At 40.1% G+C, this 20,939-nt stretch overlaps 1 protein-coding gene across 1 annotated transcript in view; it reads left to right on the top strand.

The window, feature by feature from the left end:
* Positions 1–20,939, top strand: part of LOC113036523 (protein jagged-1b) — a 63,908-nt gene that overhangs the window by 26,596 nt on the left and 16,373 nt on the right. Inside the window, exons 3-4 of the mRNA XM_026192923.1 lie at positions 15,093–15,156; positions 19,596–19,844. Coding sequence (XP_026048708.1) covers positions 15,093–15,156; positions 19,596–19,844 — 313 coding nt within the window. The remainder of the gene's footprint in view (positions 1–15,092; positions 15,157–19,595; positions 19,845–20,939) is intronic.

Genomic DNA, 20,939 nt, shown 5'->3' with positions numbered 1-20,939 from the left:
CCGGACACTGGCGCCACCAGGCCCTCTGACCACCACCAGTAGGCAACGGGTGAAGTGTCTTGCCCAAGGACACAACGACCGAGACTGTCCAAGCTGGGGCTCAAACCGGCAACCTTCCGATTACAAGGCGAACTCCCAACTCTTGCGCCAGTTCAGTCCCAGGAAGAGACACAGCTCCCTTTTTGTTTGTGTCAGGAAGAGCATCCGGGATTAAAAAAAAAAAAGCCAAATCGAACATGTGGCACTGCACTGAACATGTGGTGTCTCGTTGTTAAAAAGCCAGCAGCAGACAGTGCTTTTTTTAAACTAGAAGAGAAACTTTGTAAACTCTCCAAAATGCACCTGCTTTTTCTTTTGTACCAAGTCAAAGTATCTGCTGTGAAAAAGGTTTGTGGCAAAGCTGTAATTTATCTGACTTAACAGGTGTAGCACAAGAGTGTCACTCCAACTGTCTGTGCACGCCCCCACAGGCCTGTGAAGGGGACTAATCAGACACATTACGTGAAAACACCTGTGGATGTAATTACTGATAAAACTACTGATTGTAAGGCCTCGGTGTAATAATTCAAAGTGCTCCCCTCAAAGAAGAATGAGTATAAGCGGTTTTAGCAAAACAGGAGCAAAAGTGCCTCTTATTTTGAAACTGTCTCACTGCTGCCTTCATTCTCATTAAACAGATTAATTAACAGAGTAGTGCACAATTAAATGCAGACAATAATGCGTGCAGAACACTGTACTCATTTTGTTGTTGTTGTTGTTGTTTATTAAAATAACACTTTTTACTTTAATAATCTAATTAAAAGTGATCTTTACTGTAAAATCACAAAAAACCACAGCCAGTGTCAATGTAAGAGCTGCAAAGATGAGAAATATGCGACGAGTTATCGCCACTTCTGACACTTTTACTGTTTATGAAGACTAGAAATCTGAGACCATATAAACACACACACTAACAAGACATCCCACTCTCAGGCTCGTCCTGTTTTGTCACTCGAATTGCCATTTTCTGAAAGTGCAGGCGTGGATGTGAAGCGCGCAGCGGCTAGACAAGGTGATTTCCTGCGGAAGTCGGCGAGCAGGAGGGTTTTTTTTAGGGGGGGGGGGGGGGGGGGCTGAGGGCGCTCGGGTCTGGGTTGCGATGGGGCATGTGAGGGAGGAGGGGGAGGGCGGCAGAAAGTGTTGAGATTAATGGGCGAAAGGGTAAAGTTGATGTCAGCTCTACAGAGGAGAGGCTGAGTGAAGAAAAAGGAAGTGAGGAGGAGGGCGGTTAGTAGGTCATCTCAGAGGGGAGCACAGGTGTTTTGGGTGGAGGTGCGTGTGTCGTAACCGCTTACGCACACTGCTGAGAGAATCATAGGCGGCAGGACGTAAAGACGGGCGGGTGGTGGGAGGACAGGATGAAGATGAGGCAGGGGGATGTGGAGGATGAGGACATGACATGTCAAGAGGTCTCTGCCGCTCTACGAGTTTTGAAGATGCCACATAATTAAGTAAAATAACCCCAGAGGAAGGAGAGCGTCAAACAGCAAGTCAGTAGAGATGCTGAGACAATCCTGGAAAGTAACTAAGTAGATTTACTCAAGGTCAACGTTCGGGTGAACAAAACCCTTTTTACTCCATAACATTTATCTGATCTGCAGATACAGGTCAGGTTGTTACATGAAAACATTGATGACACTGAACTGTTACCACTGTTTCTCCAACCTTTTTAGCTGCTAAAGAGTGCATTTCTCATCAAATGTTAAAATAACAAGCGGGACAATTTAAATAGCTACTGAAATTAGACTAAGATATGTTACACAGAGGCGTGCTCTGAAACCACCCATATTCAGGAAATCTGTGCCTTTAAAGATAATTACTTAAAATACATTCGTGAGGATAAGCAATACAATAGCAACCACACAATTAAGGTTGAAAAATCACTGGATTTTGTATTATCTGTAATTTCACACACAGTACCAGAGGGATTAGAATCCATTAATCATGATCCTCAAAATTTACAGTGTTACCTTTATGGAAGGAATCACACTAAAGTGCTTTGACTTTTAGCATGAATTCACTGAGTTTAACAAAAGGATTGTCTGACTGTTGAGGAATTACAGCCTTTTTTTATTCACAAATTCTTTCCTCGGTAATAAAAAGGTCTTGGAAAGTCAAGAACACTGTTGAGGAGTTAGATTTTAGATGTCACTTTGAAGTCTACAATCAAGAGATGTATTCATGAATACAGAAGGTTTACAAGCCAATGAAAAGTAATGGTTTCACGAACAAGAAGACCAGGTTAAAGTTTGCCAGAAATGATCTGAACAAACCGGCACAGTTGGGAGAAAAATTCTTTAGACGGAAGAAACCAAGAAGGAAAGAAACAGCTCATGATCCAAACCATAACACAGCATCTGTCTAACAAGATGGAGGCAGCGTTATGGCATCGGGACCTATGTCTGCTAGTGGAACTAGCGTTTATAGATCATGTGACTGCCGATAGAAGTAGCAGGATGAATTGTTAAGTGCACATGGCTAAATCTGCAAAACCAATCAGACAGCACTTCACTGTACAGCTGGATAATGACCCAAAGCGTATTTCAAACGCAAAAGAGTTTCTCGAGGCAACGAAACTGGATAGTTTTAAGTTATTAAATACAAACCTGAAGGCAGAGAGACCTACAAACAAGCAGCAGCTGAAGGGAGCTTTAATAAAGATCTCAATCGATGAAACCACATGTAGTGATGTGGATTCTACACTTCAGGTTTGTATGTTTGTAAAACTCTTAAACAGTCAGTGCAATGCTTTTGTTAGGCACTTTAAATTAAAGCTGAAAGTCTGCACTTCAGTCACAGCTTGACTGTTTGATTTGAAACCGACTGTGGTGCACCGAGGCAAAACCACAAAGAAAAGTGTCAGTGTCCAAAAAACTTGTGGACCTAACTGTATGTGTCCACTGTGACACAGACAATACTGACAGAGGGTGGTTTAGTTTAAGTGAAGATAAGTGACCTGGTTTTTATTAAGAAAATGACTTGACAGTAGATAAAAAATGGATAAATAAAAAAGAGTCACTGTTACTTTTGATGCTCAAAGTAAATTCAGCCAATAACACTTTTGAGCTTTTATATTGTTTTCACTTGTGATTTTTTGCAAAGTGAAGGATCCGAGGACTCTGTCCCCCGCAGGAGGGCAAAGAGTTCGATGGAAGACTAGGTGGAGACGATGGGGTGGAGATGAGGGCAGCACTGGTGGACACATGGAAAAGAAGTGAGGGCAAAGAGGGGAAGATAAAGTCTGAAGCTAATTATATCCACAATGGAAGAAAAACAAGAGAGACGTCGAGAATGTGAGAGCAGAGACGTGTAATTATAGAGACGGGGTCATGAGAGCAGGGTGGGGTGGACCGCTTCACTCTGGGGGTCTAATTCCTCGTCTCATACTGTGTGTTTGTGTTTTCGTGTGTGTGCTCGTGTGTGTGTGTGTCTTTTGCACCTGAGGGCAGGGAGACGGTCGGCACTGGATAATATCCACAGAGACTTTTAAAATTCACAAATTAGCCACCGTGCCGTCACATCTCCCGCTCTCCTGTGCGCTCATTGATTCGAACACAGTGATGTCTTTTCTTTGTTGTTCAAGTCAAGAATCAATGTCTGTCGGGAGCTTGAGTGGTCAGATAACGTTTTATTTTACACTTCATTTAAGCGGGCGCAGCTCTGACGCACTGACCCCTTCCAGGTTTTGACCTTTTGTTGTAGCCTCTAAGAGGAATAACATGTTTGTCACATCTACTGTATGCGCTTTATCATTATGCAAACATGGAGCTGTGCTGCTGGAATAGTAATGGCATTGTTACTGTGGTTACCACCACTACTAATATATAGTGCAGGTGAGCTGACAGCCATCTAATCAAGCTTGTGCACTACTGCTGTCATGACAACCGTTAGCATGTTCATGTGTGAGAGTCAATAATTACTGGAGCTGGTGATGGGGCGAAGCAGCACATGTTCAAAGGCAGATTCTAAATATTAAAAGTTGTTTGAAACATTGAACAATTTCCTCTGGCAAATGTTTAATTATTAGTGAGTCTCATTATTTTGTGTCTGTTTTAATGTGCTTTCAGACTTAGGCTCATTTGTTTAATTGCTGCATGCTGGCTTTACTTGCAATTTATGAGGTTGGACATGGGGGAAATATTAATATGTTGTGCTTTAGTATATTACGGTCCTCTATTTCTTTGGAAATAATTAAAGAAGGCAGCAAAAGATGATCAAATGGGTCAAATAATATAAATAATGTTGGAATCTAAATCATTAAAACACACCGTTAAAACAAATATATTTTACATTTTAATATTTTCCTCTAAACTATAACAGAAACATTTTTACTTTTCTCCTTAATAATAAATTGAAATCAGCTTCTCACTCTCTGGACATGCTGCATGCACAAGGACGTTCATCTATTATTATGCATGCTCATATGGAAAAAAATGCTAATATGGTAAACAAATGGAAATATTGCATGATAATAATGATATCTGTATAAATTATTAGATATTTGGCAATTTACAAATATATAGGAAAGCTAACATGTTGATGGGCTAAAGCAGCAGAAGACCACATTGAGTCCCTCACCCATCAGCTGAGAACAAGAGACTAAAGGTTCAATTTACACACGGGCTCACTATTTAGTATAACAATAAAAGAAGTATTGCCGAGTGATGAAGAGTCTCAATTTCTCCTGCAACAGTCAGATTGAGGTGTCAGAATTTCGCCTGAATGACATGAAAATATGGATCCATCCTGCCTCGTGTCAGCAGTTTAGACTGCGGGTGATGTAATGGCAGGGGGGATATTTTTGGCACACTTTGGACCTCTTAGGGCGTTTTTACACCTGTAGTTTGTTTACTGCGGTCTGAATCAGTTGATAAGTTTGCAAACTTGTAGCTATTGCCTGTGATTTGGTTTGCATATACCAGATATTTTTCTGGGTATTGTCGCTGCCCATGTTTATCCCTTTATAACTACATGGAGGCAGCCAATCGTCTGCTGGTTGCCTCTGTGAGGAAAAGGCAACATGTAACAAAGCTCAAATAATCTCAAACTGGGGTTTTGAGCATGGCAATCAGTTCACTGCACTCAAATGGCCCACACAGTAACCAAATCTCAATCCAATAGAGCTTTGAGATGTGGTAGAACTGGAGATTTACATCGTGTATGTGCAGCCAATAAATGTGCAGCATCTGTGTGATGCTGTCACATCAATATGGACCAAACTCCCTGAGGAATATTTTCAGCACCTTGTTGAATCTATGAGATGAATAATTAAGGCCGATTTAAAGGCAACAGGGGGTCTAACCCAATACTAGCAAAGTGTACCTAATGAAGTAACTTTACGATATCATAGTTAGACTTAACTTTACGGGGTCTGGCTTTTATCATTATTTCTAAATAATTCCCACCTATGTTTCATGGAAATAACTATGCGTTGTCTCTAATTAAACAGAAAAGTGACTGTTTTAATTGGTATCCCTCTACTTAATTAATTCCTGTTAATTACATGCAAAACCAGTCATGCTAAACATGAAAAGATGTGAAATTGTAATAAATCTGTCTGCAGGCAAACAAACTAAACTAGCTTCCTTTTAAATTTGAAATTTGAAAAAGAACATGGCAAATAACACTCATTAATTAACATCCCACTAATGTTATGTGAAAATGAGTAGCTGCTCCATTGAGTTACCCTGTTGTTTTTTTTTCTGTGATTAAACAGAAAAGCTGAGTATGCTGTGATGGCGGAAGTCAAAAAGTGCCGAGCAAAATTAAATGTAAATGTACACGAATGTTTATTTCACTTGAAAAATGTGATTTATTATGGTAAGTGGAGGAGTTGGTGCATTTCAGTCAGACTGCACTGAATTATTTTATCTTTCAGTCAACTTTCTTTTCATTCAACACTTTTTTTTTTAAATTTGAAGATATGTATGAATAGATTATATGCAAAGTAAATGTATACACTTGAATATTTATGTGAATTAAAACCAACTTTTTTCAGAAAAAACCTTATTAGAAACTCAACAAGCGAAAATAACAGCCTGCCATCCAGCAACTGTTTCTTTTCATACTGCTGACCCAAAAAATAAAGATTGTTTTTTGTGTGTTTTTGTAGAAAAAATCACAAAAACCTGTTTGTTGTCTAAAATGATAAATGACATGACATTTTATCTGCAACAATGCCGAATGATTTCAGGAGACAAATGAAAACACTGTATGTCGGAAAATAACATTGTCTTCCACAGTGTGTGTCAGAACTGCGTGTGCATGTACGCTGGCATGCGTGTGTTCGTGTGTGTGTGTGTGTGTGTGTGTGTGTGTGTGTGTGTGTGTGTCAGCTCTGAGGGGAAATTCCTCTCTCAGGGCTGGGAGTTTTTCCTGTCGTAGAGCTGTGTTTGTACAGCCTGGCTTTGTCGGGATATCCTATCCTGCCCATGTCTGAGAGAAAGAGAGGGAGGGAGGGATGGAGGGAGGGATGAAGGGGGCACTGATAAGGGCGAGGGAGGATGAGAGGTGTGGAGAGTCAGGACGAGAAGCTGGAGGGAACAAATAAGAAGTGGAGCAGTGAAATGGACAGCTAAGGATGGCAAACATTTTTAAACCTTTATTTAATAGAATTTGTCATGCATTGACGTAACATAGTCCACTTTAATCCTCAGCTTTCCGGTGTGAGGCTGCAGGCGAAGGGACTGTGCGAGACGACCAGACAGCCTGCAGCCTGAAGGAAGGGCCGATCTATCATCCAGACTAATTCTGCTGTTTTGATGTTGTCTTGCTTTTGGGAAACCCCGGTTCTCTCCAGCTATGCTAGACTCAAACATTTGGACATGTGACAATCAGAAAGAACATGCAGAGATACCGGGCTCAGATGTTTCAGAGAGGCTCGGTACAGTGAGTGAAAGACGGGAAGTGGTTTGGATAGAGGGACAGGGAAATAGGAGCAATTCCTTAGATGGACTGAATGTAGAGGAAATCGAATATCTCCCGTCTGTTCACAGGAAAACACACTGAACCACAGTTTAAGCATGCACTGAGACTTAAAGACAAAATCTTTGTCTGTCTTGTTCTGGTTATATTTAGGGAGGATGAGCTAAAATGAAATCCGAGATCCTACCAGGGGATGCAATAAACTGCAAATCACAGAACTGTTTTAAAATCTCAGGTCACAATCTTCAGTGAAGATGAGAGAACAGCAAGAGAAACACAATAGAAACAAGAAATTAAACACACGGGGTCAAGACTTGAAATTCTTAGTCAATCAGGTTTTCATTTAAATCTGACTTTTATCTCAACAGCTGATTATTTCTTCCAAAGAGAGATAAAGGTCGTTTTAGGATATAAAACGGGAGTCAAACTAAGAAGGGAGACCGGCTATTTCTCAGGCACAGAAATTTGTAAAAAGAAATGGTACTGATATTAAATTTAGGTGAGTTATGTCAAGGAGAAATATACATGAGAAGAAAAAAATGTCTTTAATTTTTCTTTCCTTCTCGGTATACAGCATAAAATAGACAGAGGGAACAAGACCTGGAAGTCAAGAAAATTGTACCTATTTTAATTAGTCTAAATGCCTCCAATGTATTTCATTATTGGCTGGGGAAGGACATTGTTAGTTTAGACAAAGCAACACTGACAGAATAAAAGATGAATGTAGCCACGGCGACATCACCCCGTGGTCTGTGAAATCCTGTTTTGAAGACTCCTAATGAGAATTTTCATCATTGCAAGTCAATGAACATACCCCAGACAATCCTTCATTCGAAACTTAGATTGACAAAAATTTATATAATTGGCTTAACAATATGATAACAAATGAGTAACTGAGACCATAAATTCAATAGTATTCAATTCTCTGTACAGAGAGTACCATTTCCCCATAAACGTCTATTCTAACTTAGTGAGCAACTTAATATTATGTGGGAAACTTGCCACAATTAATTGTCAGGAGTAAGAACTGCAAAACAGGAGTGTTTGCAGTTGTTAAAGGAAAGACACTGTAATGTTGTTGTACATACAATGACAGTAAATAATTTCAACTTTAAAATAACAAAGGCTAACAGAAGCTAACAGTAGCTAACATAGACAAAAACAGCAGAATGCAGATTTATTGCTATGCTAAACTCCAACAGCATGAGTAATGATGGGAAGCCAATACATTGTTAGCTAAAGCTAAAAGTTAGAATGCTTTAGATATGATATCAAGTCAAAACTCTTTTGAGTCAGATATATATATTTGAGGTAATCTTGCCTTTAGGACTTTCTGCCCTGCTTTTTTTTGCTAATTACCTAGCTTTTAGCTCCTTTCTATAAAATAATCGTTTACATACTCACCTTATAAGCTGAAGATCACCAGTTTGATCTCAGGAGGAGACATAAAGAGCCAAAATCCTATATAGTAATATTTAGTTTTTGTAAAGTTAAATTAAGTTTAGGAGTTGACAAGGACAAGGACTAATGAGAAGGACTCTTATAAAAAACAGGATGACATAGGGAAGGCAAGACTAATAAATTAAACTACAAGTAATCTAATAAAATTAATTTTAAGTACTAACAGAAGCTAGAATAATAAAATAATATATATATATTTAAAAAAAACTCAAATTAAATATGGACATACAGATATCAAGGTGAAGCTAAATAAAATCAGAAAACTATAATCAGTAACCTAACTGAGTCACGGGTACAAAAAAACGACCCAACATCAAAATAATTTATAGAAACAAGGAAAACCAAAGAACTCCCATAACAAACCCAAAAACCATTACAGTCAGGCATGTTTCACAAACAGAGACATCAGCATATTTTATTTAAGACTATTACTATTAGAAAAACACAAAGGAGTTAAGCACATGATCCAGGCTGACAGAAGCACAGCTGCTACATACAAAAAGAAGTATGTGAATGTGTGTGAGAGAGAGAGTGAGCGAGGAAAAGTGCAGCACAAATTCAAACTGGCAAGTGTGATGACGTACATGCAAATTTCAGATCAACAATAGCAACAGGTCAGTAAGTTCAAGGCTCGTGTGCTCTGTTTTAGGATTGCTGCAAAAAAACTTTAAATCATTTTACAGGTAAAATCAGTCATTTTTTGAGGGTTTTTTAAAATGGAAAAAACTATTTTGTACTAATAAATATATGTGGCTTAATATATCATTACATCTTCCAACTAACTGATGTATTATCATAATAACCTTAACGCTAAACAATATCCATCTAATGTTAGGATTTCATACTTTCTATCTGATAAGCAGTTTGACAATGCTAGATCCACTTCAAATAAAGTTTTACTAATGCCTCTTTATAGCAGCTAACAGAGGCTAACAGTAGCTAGTGGTGGCAAAATCAGTGGTTAACAGAGGCTAACAACATATAATAGTGGCAAAACAGCAAAGAGAGGCTAACAGAGACTAACAGAGACTAACAGCAGCTACAAAGAAGCTAATAGTGACAAAAACTGTCGCTAACAGAAGTTAACAGCAGTAAAAACAGCCCCTAACAGAGGCTAACAGAGAATCAAACAGGAGTGCTCAACAACTCACTTCAGTATCCCTGTCATTGGACAGAAATTAGCATCACTGACTTGTACTGGAATTCTTTCACATAGTTTTTCAGCCTTCTCCAGAGTAAAGACATGGATATTTATAGATAAGGTTAACAGCAGAGTGACAGTCTACACTCTCCAATGAATGATGGCCAAAGTTATTTGTCCTACAGTGACCACCATAGCTAGGATTACGCTCTCTATTTGGGAAGGTTAAAATCTAGTACTGTGATTTTACCGCCTGTAATTTTAAAATTGTTAAGCTCTCTTACTGTTGTGAGAGCAGATGACTCATTCAGGAATGGTGTCATTATTTTCCAAATGCCTAATTTCATGTGTTTTGAGTCATTCCTATCAACTGTCCACATCTCAAAAGCCTGAGAATCTCTGATTTTTCTGAGAAAATTCCAGGGTGATGATATAAATGGTAAATGGCCTGTATTTGTATAGCGCTTTGCTAGTCCCTAAGGACCTTCCGATTACAAGGCAAACTCCCAACTCTTGAGCCACGATCGCCCCATATACATCTTAACAGGAAAACTGTGAAATTTTAGCACTCTACTGTTATTAGTTTGTTTATAAAAAACTATGCTCTTGTGGTAAAGTCAGGTGCCTTTTCAAGCTTTTCTTAAACAGAATTTTCTCTAGAGTCATTTTCAAATAGATATGTCTATATCAATCTATATCTATAATTTCTTCAGGTATATCATTCACAGGCCAAATACCTGCTGCCTTGATTTCAGGCATATGGAATTTCAAGAGTGTAGCTGAAGTTCAGCATCAAATAATGTGAGCATGAATTAGCTTGAAACAAAAGTAGAGGGTTAAAGCTTGTATCACAGATTTCCATATATGAGGTGTACATTATACTGCAACACTACAGTATAGTGTCACATCAGATGACTGGTCTTAAAGACAGTGTGTGTGTGTGTGTGTGTGTGTGTGTGTGTGTGTGTGTGTGTGTGTGTGTGTGTGTGTGTGTGTGTGTGTGTGTGTGTGTGTGTGTGTGTTTATATAAGTTTATTGTGATATTCCAAAGAAATCACACCATCATGAGCAAAACATTTTTTAATAGCAAACAAATAATGGTAGAGCTAAAATCTGGCAGTTTTTCTGTTAAGACATGCATCATCACCCTGGAATTTTCTCAGGGAAATCAGAAATGGTCGCGCTAGCTTGTGCGATGTAGGCAAGACAAGAATCACTAAGAAGTGAATCACCTCCATAACACTGAAAAAAAAGCTGTTTGCTTGGTTCCTTATCTTGCTTCTTTATCTTGTTAACCTGATATGCTTATATGCATTTTATCATCATCATAAATATGCAGCTTTTCCTGAAGACTCCAGGAGGTTGATTTGAAAAGTCACTTGTAGGTCCTAACATGAGGCTTCTTTGTTTAGCTGTGGGTTTCTTTGGTGTTGTTGTCGTTGTTTGTGGATTTTCTTTGCTTGATTGATTTCGCCTGTGTTACATCATAAACATGTTATATCATATATAAATCATATAAATCATGGTAATGTTGGTCTCAGGACAACAGACACTTTGAAATGGAACATGTTTTTCTTTTCCTGTTTCTAAACACACACACACACACATCTTGTCCATTTGCCAGTTCCTGCTATCATCACTTTGGTCATAATCACCACAGGCCGCACAAACATTATATTAAAAGGTTGTTTGTGTAGGGATAAAATAAAAATATCACTTTTGTTTGTGTTGTTTGTGTTTTTGGTTTTTTTTTTTGTTGGGGTAGGAGGTTACTTTTCTCGATCCTGGCCCCTAACAGCTTTAGTCTTTGCGACATCTTCACCAAGTTTCTGTGGCGTGACTGTGCATGTTTTGGAAAGACAGTTAGGAAGTTTATATTGCTGTGATAATATGAATCCCTACGGACACAATTGTTTTAGCTGTTGTGACTTTAACTTGGCAACCATGGTTAGTTTGACCCTTGCTGGCTGCCATAAAGAACAACAGACCTCAGTGCAGATACACCCTTCCTTTATCAGAGCCTGGATTATAAGTTTGGATGCATGCAATTGTGGGAGGTGAGGGTGTGTGCTTTGCAGGCAAGTGAATAAGTTTTTGTCATAGCGTTGGAGCGAGAGTGTTGGCAAAAAAAAGTGCATGGAAGGAAGGGTGAGGGAGGAGGGAGGGTGATTGTAAAGATGATAAGGCTGAGGGGGTGTGTGAAAACGCTACCAGTGCATTTTATAGGAGTGGACAGTTCATCACAGTTGTCTTCCTAGTCTCAAAGCTCCACCTCCAGCATCATTTTTTTTTATCAAACTGCTGCTGCAAAGATGTGTCAACCTTATCTTCTGGGCAGTGCTGAAGAGCAACCAAGTGCATTTGCTTAGTTTCACTTGAATATTAAGTTTTGAGGTAGTTCATTAGCTTCATGCTGCCATAATTGATCTTTATGTAGGCTATAATTTTTTTTTTAAATAAAATAAATAAATAAATAAATAAATAAATAAATAAATAAATAAATAAATAAATAAATAAATAAAAATAATTACTATAACCTGCAAAGGGTGACCAAGAGATTGTGTGAAAATTACCCACAACAGTTCAAAACCAAAACAAAAGTATTCACCACTTTGAAAAAATGAAAATAGTGTTTCTATACAAAGACTGAAGCACAAATTCCTTGGACAGGCTGCACCACATAGGAAGCCACATTAATTTTTTGTTGTTGTTGTTGTTGTTGTTTCAAATAAGTTCAAGAAGATGTACCTGTTTGTAAACATTATTGTGCTGTAAAGTTGGACTTTTTAACATCAGAGTCAATGGGGACTGATGCACTTTTGGCACCTGCCTCCAGTGGCCAATAACGGAACTGCAGTTTTTGGCACTTCCTGGCTGGCTTCATTTTTCAGTCCTGTAGGTTGCTGCTTTGATAGTAGTTTGTTCCACACAGAGTGTGACCACAAAAACACGCATGCCCATAAAGTGCAAACAATACTTGTTACCATATACAGAAAATGCGTCTATTTTAAATCCCAAAGAGATTCCATCCAAGCTGTAGTACCCAGAGTGTGCCTGTGCAGGTGGGAGAGGACATACAAACTCCACACAGAGAGGCTTCAGATAGATTGAGGATTTGAACCCAGGACCTTCTTACTGTTATATAGTGGTGCTAACCACTGTGATAGACTTGACTACACTATTTAAACAGGGAAAGAAAACATGACTTTGTTTTTTCCTTTTATTCAAACTGAATGAGATAAAGGAAGCATTTTCATCGGTTTCAGCTCTTCTGTTTTAGCCATCATAGCAGAATAAACCCGTCTCACCTTTACAGCTACAGCAAGAAAGGCAAAAGCCCCCTTATAGGTGATTAACACAACTGGCCCAGAAAGGACTGACATAAAGCACGGTCCTCTGAACAGACATATAACAAACAATAACCAGATGTATTTAATGAATGCCTTTTCCCTGTGCAGCTGTGAGTTATAAGATAGCTCCCTGAACTGGCACTCTGTCACTGAAACCCCGTAATATAAATGAATTTAAATGATTGTCGCTGGAGCCTTGGCTCTTAAACATTGCTGGCTCGGTATAAACACTCCAATAATGTCATATAAAAACACATAATAACATAATAAGAGAAATTTTGCTGTGGAATGGATACTTTTATTGTTAATATTTTAAGCACCATTTGCTGATAAAACTGTGTGTGTGTGTGTGTGTGTGTGCAGGATATCTAGTTGTGGAAAAAGTACACAACTGTAATGGTATTTCACTTAAGCTGAGGATGTGATTCATTCTTCCAGCACGGATCTTGTATGGAATTAATTTCATAAAAAGTCGTCTCAAGATCCAACAGTGTAGCTGTGAGCTGTAATTCATGAATACCAAACATTGCTTCAGGTGAGAGTTTTAAGCCAAAGCCTAATGAGTCCAGCTGGTCCATCTGTGGGTTACCCACTATCTCCCAGGCTTAATGAACTGCCCGTGAGCCCTCTGCAGCCCAGCACATCTCATTAGCGCCACGACATCCAAGTATAGTGTGTGGGAGTTCACCCACTTACTCAACTACCATTTCTTATCATATCACATCAGTTCTTTTGTCTTCTCCTTTAATCATCTCTCTTGTATCATCATCCGTTTGGTTTCACCTCCCTCTGACCTTTCTTCCATCTTCCTCCGGGCGTATATCTGAATCAGAGAAACTCCAGGACGCCTACAAATTATAATTATTCTACCACAGTGGCGTTTTTCCCCTGCTGTACCTTTCTGTGCCCTTTTCTTTACATATCCCCCAAGTAATTATCCTCCCTTCCCCTTTTCTCTGTCCTTTTCTCTATCTGTACCATCATTTGGTTCACCTTTTCCTCCCCTCTCAAACACACTGGATGCTCTTCCTCTTGAAACAAATTCCTGACTCAGTGCTTTCCGCTGCACAATTTTCGCTCCCCTAACATTTTGCGCCTTCATTGCAACCCTTCATCTTCTCCTCTGCTCTTCAAATGTGCCTCTATCTGCCTCGGATGTTTTTGGGCCGACCTACCGCACTTAACCTCTCCCTCACTCGGTCACCTCCGGTGCCCATCACCTGCTTCCCATCCATTTGTCCTGCAGCACCTCACTTCCCACTCCCCACCCGGGCAGTGCTGTCCCTCAGCAAAGACGTGACCACACATTCATGTAACCCTTTAGAAGAACCTTACCCACAATGCACATGGTGGAGCGATTTGCATGACAGGCAGTGGTGCATTTCGCAGAGGGAGGGATCGGCCGGTGAATGTACAGAGATAGAGAAACCCATAAAGGGAGCAAGAAGAACTGTAATGTTGGTTTGAATTATTCATAGCTGGTCTATAGGACGAATAAATGCATCAGGAAAGGGGAAGACACAAGGAAGAGCACCTGTTATCTATCCAGAGTGTGTATCTCTGTAAGCCCAAAGTCATGTATGCTCAAGTCCTCTGCTACTGCACTATGAGATAAGAGTATATAGGCTGGCTATGTGTCCACTTAAAGCTCTGAATTTAATTAAAGTGTATTACTAAAGCTAGAAAAAAAGGGTGCACGTAACAGTCATTGAAGCGCCACACTGACTCCACTACAGTTATTACATTTATATCAGGCCAGACACCAGAATGGAGTGAAGTGATCAGCCTCACATGAAGTCAATGACAGTCATTTCATCTTCCCCATCAGGTCTTGTTTTTGTAATGAGCGAGTTTGTGCCTGAGGTTGCCAATAATCCTTTCCATTTTTCAGCATTCATAGCCTACTCAGCAAACCCATGTTTACACCGATGCATTTGTTTCTAGGACTGTTTAATCGTGAAAGCTAAATCCTGATAAAGACCAAAATGACACAAATTTGTTGGATTAAATTTGAAATTGAAAATTGTGAGCTAAAACATGTTCGAAAGTCTGAGAAAAGAGCCTGGAAGGAAGGAGAGAACAATTTCTTTGTGTAATTTAATTTATTTTATTTTTTTTAAAAACCCTCTGCATGTCATCACACTGACTGTGTTGTTTCTGTGTTTTTTTCCCCACAGAAGTCGTTCTCACTGGTGTTGGAGGCTCTGGATTATGACAATGACACATCGAGTTCAGTCGAAGGTGTGTTTGCACATACTTGCGTTCCTTTTTATTCATGTGTAGTCAGGAATGTAAATAAAAGGGGGGCTGAATTAAATAACAATAAACAGAAGGAAAGTTGTGAGGGTGTTATTATTCCCCTCATCCTCACACATGTCATGTTTTGAGGTTTGAAGCTAGAGAGCCTTTGTAAGATATACCGTCATCGCTTCAAACACCATTAAAGTGTTGAAGGTAAGTGACACGTTTAAAAAATGGAGCCGTCTTTACTGCATTTCCAGCTTTATCTTATCAAGAAAAGAGTTACTTGTGAGTTTAAATATTAACAATCAACAGTTTTATAGAGGAAAACAACACGGGTGCTTGTTTATGAGCGTTTGCTGTCTGACATGATGAAACAATGTGAAAATATCCTTTGTGTCTTAATGTCTGTGATCTAACGAGTTTAGTGGGCCTTTTATCCAGACCCTTTAATTTCCTGCTCATCTCAGTGCTGTTCCTCCTCATAATCGGGAAAAGCTCCGTGACAGGGAATGTGAGCGGCATGCTATAAAAAGCAACACACATACACACACAAGCACAGCCAGACAGATGTTTCTGTGCCTTCCTCATTCCTGTCATGCCACAATCCTTCCTTTGAGGGACCACTGCACTGCGGTCTCGCAACCTCGGTGCTACCCAGAACATGGCTGATAGGATGAGAAACTTTTCACCTCACATTTCTCTTTCGCCTTCCGTCTCTCCTTCGCTCTGCCCTCCAGCGACGCTCTTACATCTTGTTTGCATTATCTTCCGTTTCCACCTGAGCTCCTGACAGCCCTTACATTGGGCCTAAAGCTGTTCACTAGGCTGACAGCTTAGCTCAGCCCAAACAGAGGCGTTCGGTAGCAGTCTGAATGGACTTAGCGGGCCGTGCTGCAAATCAGAAAGGATTACCGAGCATAACTGTACCTTCTGAAACGGTTCTTGGAAATACCAAGAAAATGTGATGTGCTATGAGCACAGACGGTGTGACCTTCACAGAGTTTTCTTCAAATAAAATGTAGCTTAAGTGTTAATGTGCAGGGGCGTACCTTGATCTGTTAAAGGATAATTCCCGTTGGTTACAACTTTGGTCTTTGGCCTTTATGTTTTTGTTGAGTATACTGACAAGTAACCGTTTAGATAAGGAAACACGATGGTATCACAGCAATGAAATGAGATCAGTCAGACTATAAAACTTCATACATGCCTGCAGTAGTTCACAGTAAGTAGGTAATATGCAGCAGGTTTTGGCACCTTTATTTGGTTTTATTTAGTTTCTTTCAGTCGTTTTACATATTCTCTATCCCGTTTTATGTTTATTTTGAAGGACACAGTCTTTTATTTAACTTTATTGCACGACACAGACATATAGACCTGATGGAAACACCTGTCACTACAACAGTGAAAATCGAATAAACAGCAAACTGCAGCCTCCTGAGCAATCATCAAGATGAGTAAACGCGCTCTGTAATAACCAATAATTTAATGGAGGCTGGAAATTTTGCAACACCAGGCTGCATCAGCTTTAACTCATAAGTCAGTGACTGAATGTTTACACAAAGTACGATTTCACAACAACATACAGGATAATATACTCAGAAAATAAACATGTCATTAAGTACATAAAGAAAAAATGAAAAGGCCTGCGTTGATCTTTTGGGCCTTGCAGTTCTTGTAACATCTCATTTCTGCAGTGCTGCCATTTCCCCAGATTTCAAAGGGTTTTCTAGTCAACAAAAAATGTATTATTTAATTCTTGAACTAAATTTTCCTGCTCAGAAGTTTTGCAAAAGTGCCTTTGTTACTGCGTTACTGCCACCAGGGCAATAGCACAGAGAAAACAGTTTCTCACATGCTGTTGGATGTTTTGTGTACGCACCAAACATCAACCTCCGGGGCTTTAAATAAAGCTACAGCCTTCATAACACAGTTACAGTGCAGTTTGTTTATAACTCACTAATTAAGGCTTAAAGTTAGGAGCAGGTCTGCTTTAACTGACAGATGGACGCTGACACAGGCTGCTGCTTTTCCCAATTTGCGCTAATTGGTCACTGAACTAGATTTCTTAATCGTGTTTGTGCCTTTAATGAAATAATCTGAGGAAATAACTTGTATAAATCTGCGCTTCACTTTTGGAGAGTCAAATTCCATCCATCCATACATTCGTGCATTTTCTGCCACTGTCTGCCACAAAAAAACCAACATGGCTGTTGTCAAAATCCTAAATTTGAAGCTTTAAAACAGGGCTTCTGTACCAAATGCTTATAGTAACTACGTTCATCTCTTCCCCCTCACAGAACAAAAACCCCACAGGGACATTTGTAACTTTCTCAGCGAAATGTTTCAGTAAATATGAATCATCTTAAAATGTTTTTTTTCCCATGTTCTCCTTCTGCTCCCGTATTCATTGGGTGATTTTGACAGCATACTTGCTGCTGTGCTCCCCCGTGTTTCAGCTGTACTGATGTTACACCCACAGCCACAAAACTGCGAAAGCGGAATTCAATATTAGAAGCATTATAATCTCGACCAGCTTGTCACCAAAGTTCAAGACACATGTTTAGACTTAGTCCCCCATCCATGTGAGAATAGTTTCACTGGGAGTTTATACTAGAATGAAAACTGAAAATAAACATAGAAATGTCATGAGAACCCATGCACATCAAATTAAAAAAAACCTTCAGCTGATCTATTGGCTTCCACAAGGCTATTGATTCAAAATGAAGTCACAGGGAGGTGTTTTCTCTCCTGCAGTGTTTTCTCACCATTGTCAAGGGCAAGCACTTCACAGCTAATACAAGACAGTAGGGGGACAATCTCCAGAGACAAGAAAACGAGCTTTTTTTAAAACTCCCTGCAGATACAATCTCTGTTTCTCTGCTGCTTATGTTTCTATAAAGTGTGATTTCAGGAAGAGCTCAGGGCTTCTTGTTTCAGCTGTTCTGCCATCAATCTTTCTGTCTCTTGCTCTCTCTCTTTTTTTTAGGATGCCCATTAGCACCAGCCAGAGAGGCTATTCTTCCTGGGGTCCTCCACACCCCTCACATATTATTGTACCATCTTCTCTAATCACGTTACTGCGAAAATTGGGCTCTGTTACACACCTTCCCTGCTGTGCTGAATGATAATTCGCTTACTTCTACTTCTTTTCTGGAAGAGAAATGGTGATGATGAAATTAACCCCCGGCCATGCCAGAGTCATAAAATAATGAAAAACCCACAATGCACTGCAGTAGCATAATGAGTGTTTGTGAAACGGGGCCCTCGAGTTTGACTACAGGCGACGGCAGAGGAATCGAGCAGCGGCCGAGCTAACAGTCCGCTCAACGTCCGCTCTGTTCCCATCCCATTTTTTATGCTAAAACACAGACACAGACACACACACACACACACCAACCACTGTGTATCCCTGTTTTCATTCCTTTGGGTCAAACCGCAGTGATCTCATCTCTCCATCAGGCAGTTTGTTATGTGTGTGTCCTAATAGCTGCTTCCCTTCCTCTTTGACTCTGTTTGCCTCTGGCAGAATCTCTCTCTCACACACACACATGCACACACTCGCACATTCTGTACACTCAGTCTCTCTTCACTGCTGACATACTTCCAATGAGGCTTCCTGTTCTGTCCTCCTATCATGCAATCTTTGCCTGTATCCTCACTAGCATCTCATAGATACACACATGGCATATACACTGAAACAACACACAGACACACTCACACCTATTCTGAGTACTGTGTGTCTGTTAACACCCTGTCAGAGAGCAATGAAAGTGACTTGGGGATACCAGTGCCTCTGGGAAATCCCCTCCGGGGTCAGGAGCAGCAGCCACTGCCCCGCTGTTGCCCTGGGGCTTGTCTGGTCCTCTCTCTGCATCTCCCCCTCCTCTCCAATAGCTAATCAAATGTTAAAGAGCTGCCTCATAGGGATGATCCCTTGGATATTTGTGGTGTCTCACAGCTCTGCAGAGCATTTTAGAGCCTCATTGTTTTTATCAATCCCACAAATTCCAACATCCAGTGGTTTTCTTTTGTTGTTGTTTTTTTTTTGTTTTTTTGGTGAAATAGCTCTCATAAATCACCTGTACACAACCTGCTCGGCACAAAATGGCAAGCACTAAAGTTAGTGATGCACTGGTGGGTAACTTGTCACATTAAACAGCTAAAAAAACAGATATTTTTCTTAGTGGGTGATGGAAAAAGAGCCAGACTCCATATGATGGTAATGTTGCTCCATAACTGCTCGATGTGTTAACAGGCGACTATTTGATTGAACTCGTGCCATATCAGCTTTGATGCTAATAATGTTAAGGAGTGTTTAGATTTATCTGCTGAATGTGGCCACAGTTCCTCCTTCCCCAGATGTTTGGCACCCTTTGATTTCCCAGTGTCAGAACAGCAAACAAAAGAAAGTATTTCTTCCTTCCTTCCTCCCTCAGGTCAGTTGATCGAGCGAATCCTGCTCTCCTCCATGCTGAACCCCGGTGAACAGTGGCAGACTTACCGTTACCACGGACGCTCTTTCAGCCTGGAGTACCGACTTCGTTTCCGCTGTCACTCCAACTACTACGGACCCTTCTGCAACAAGTTCTGCCGAGCCCGCAATGACTTCGTCGGCCACTTCAACTGCGACCAAAGCGGCTCCAAGGTCTGCATGGAGGGCTGGACGGGGCCAGAGTGCAAAATAGGTAAGAAAAGGAACACAAAGGAGTCCACTGGTGTTTCCTCAAAGTTGTGCATTTGTTTGTGTGTGTATGTGTTTTTAAAAATCCAGTATTTGTCACTACCTCATTCAAATATTAACACATAATCATTTTCTTCCTTCAATCCTCAACAAGACAATGTTTTTGCCAAAAATGCTCCCTTAAATACTAAGTAGGTATTACTGTTACCATCAACAATGGTAACAATTAAGTTATCCAGTAACAGGGGTACAGCATTAGAAAAATAAACCCAGGCTTAATGTTTGCTGCGATGGATTACACTACTAAAGCCTGTACTGGTGGGAAAAAAAACCCTTCAGATTCCTCAACACACAAACATATTTTGTAAACTGCCCAGATCAAAGAAGTCAACTAAAAATATTGGAGTCTGTCTCACACACACCCTGTGCAGGTTTGCCAGTTAATCACAGGGTCACAAAGACCCTTACTTCCACTTCAGAATCACTAATAATCTAACACACGTATCTTTGGAGTCTAGCAGGACTTAGAAAAAGAAAAAAAATCCCACACAGATACAGGTTAGCTCATGCAATCTTGACACAGAAAGGTCCCACCCAGCCAGGAGATACAAACACAGAGCCTTCTTGACCTAACCTGAAGTTAATCAAATTTTTCTTGAGATCGTCTTTGTTTTCCTGTCTAACTTTAGTCTTTGAAACTATTTAAAACTATTATTGTGATTAAGGTTTTGTGGATATGTCATCTAAATATTCACACACAGCTTTAATAGCAATCTACAAGGTGAGAACAGGCCTCATTAATAAGGAATAACCGCACACGTGCTTGTCTTAGTGTTAAAAAGACTTCAGGCCATTACACGGTTGCTCTCTGAAACAGTCCATCAGCAAAGACACGCTGGCTACCTTCTGTGGTGAGGGTGTGGAGGATTATTTTGTGTGACTCATCAACTGAGCGCCCTCACTCTGTGACCTCGGAGCGCTGCCATCATGTTGCAGCGGTTGAACTGAGTGAATGGAGGAAGCCAGAGTGGAAACCATGGGAACCCTGAAGGACACAGAGCTAGTTTAAGGACATCCTGCAACCCTGCCCATCTCACCC

The sequence above is a fragment of the Astatotilapia calliptera genome, chromosome 14, assembly GCF_900246225.1.
Source record: "Astatotilapia calliptera chromosome 14, fAstCal1.2, whole genome shotgun sequence".
In the NCBI taxonomy this organism is placed as follows: domain Eukaryota; kingdom Metazoa; phylum Chordata; class Actinopteri; order Cichliformes; family Cichlidae; genus Astatotilapia; species Astatotilapia calliptera.
Note: the sequence above shows the minus strand (reverse complement) of the source record. Positions and strands in the feature narration are given on the sequence as shown.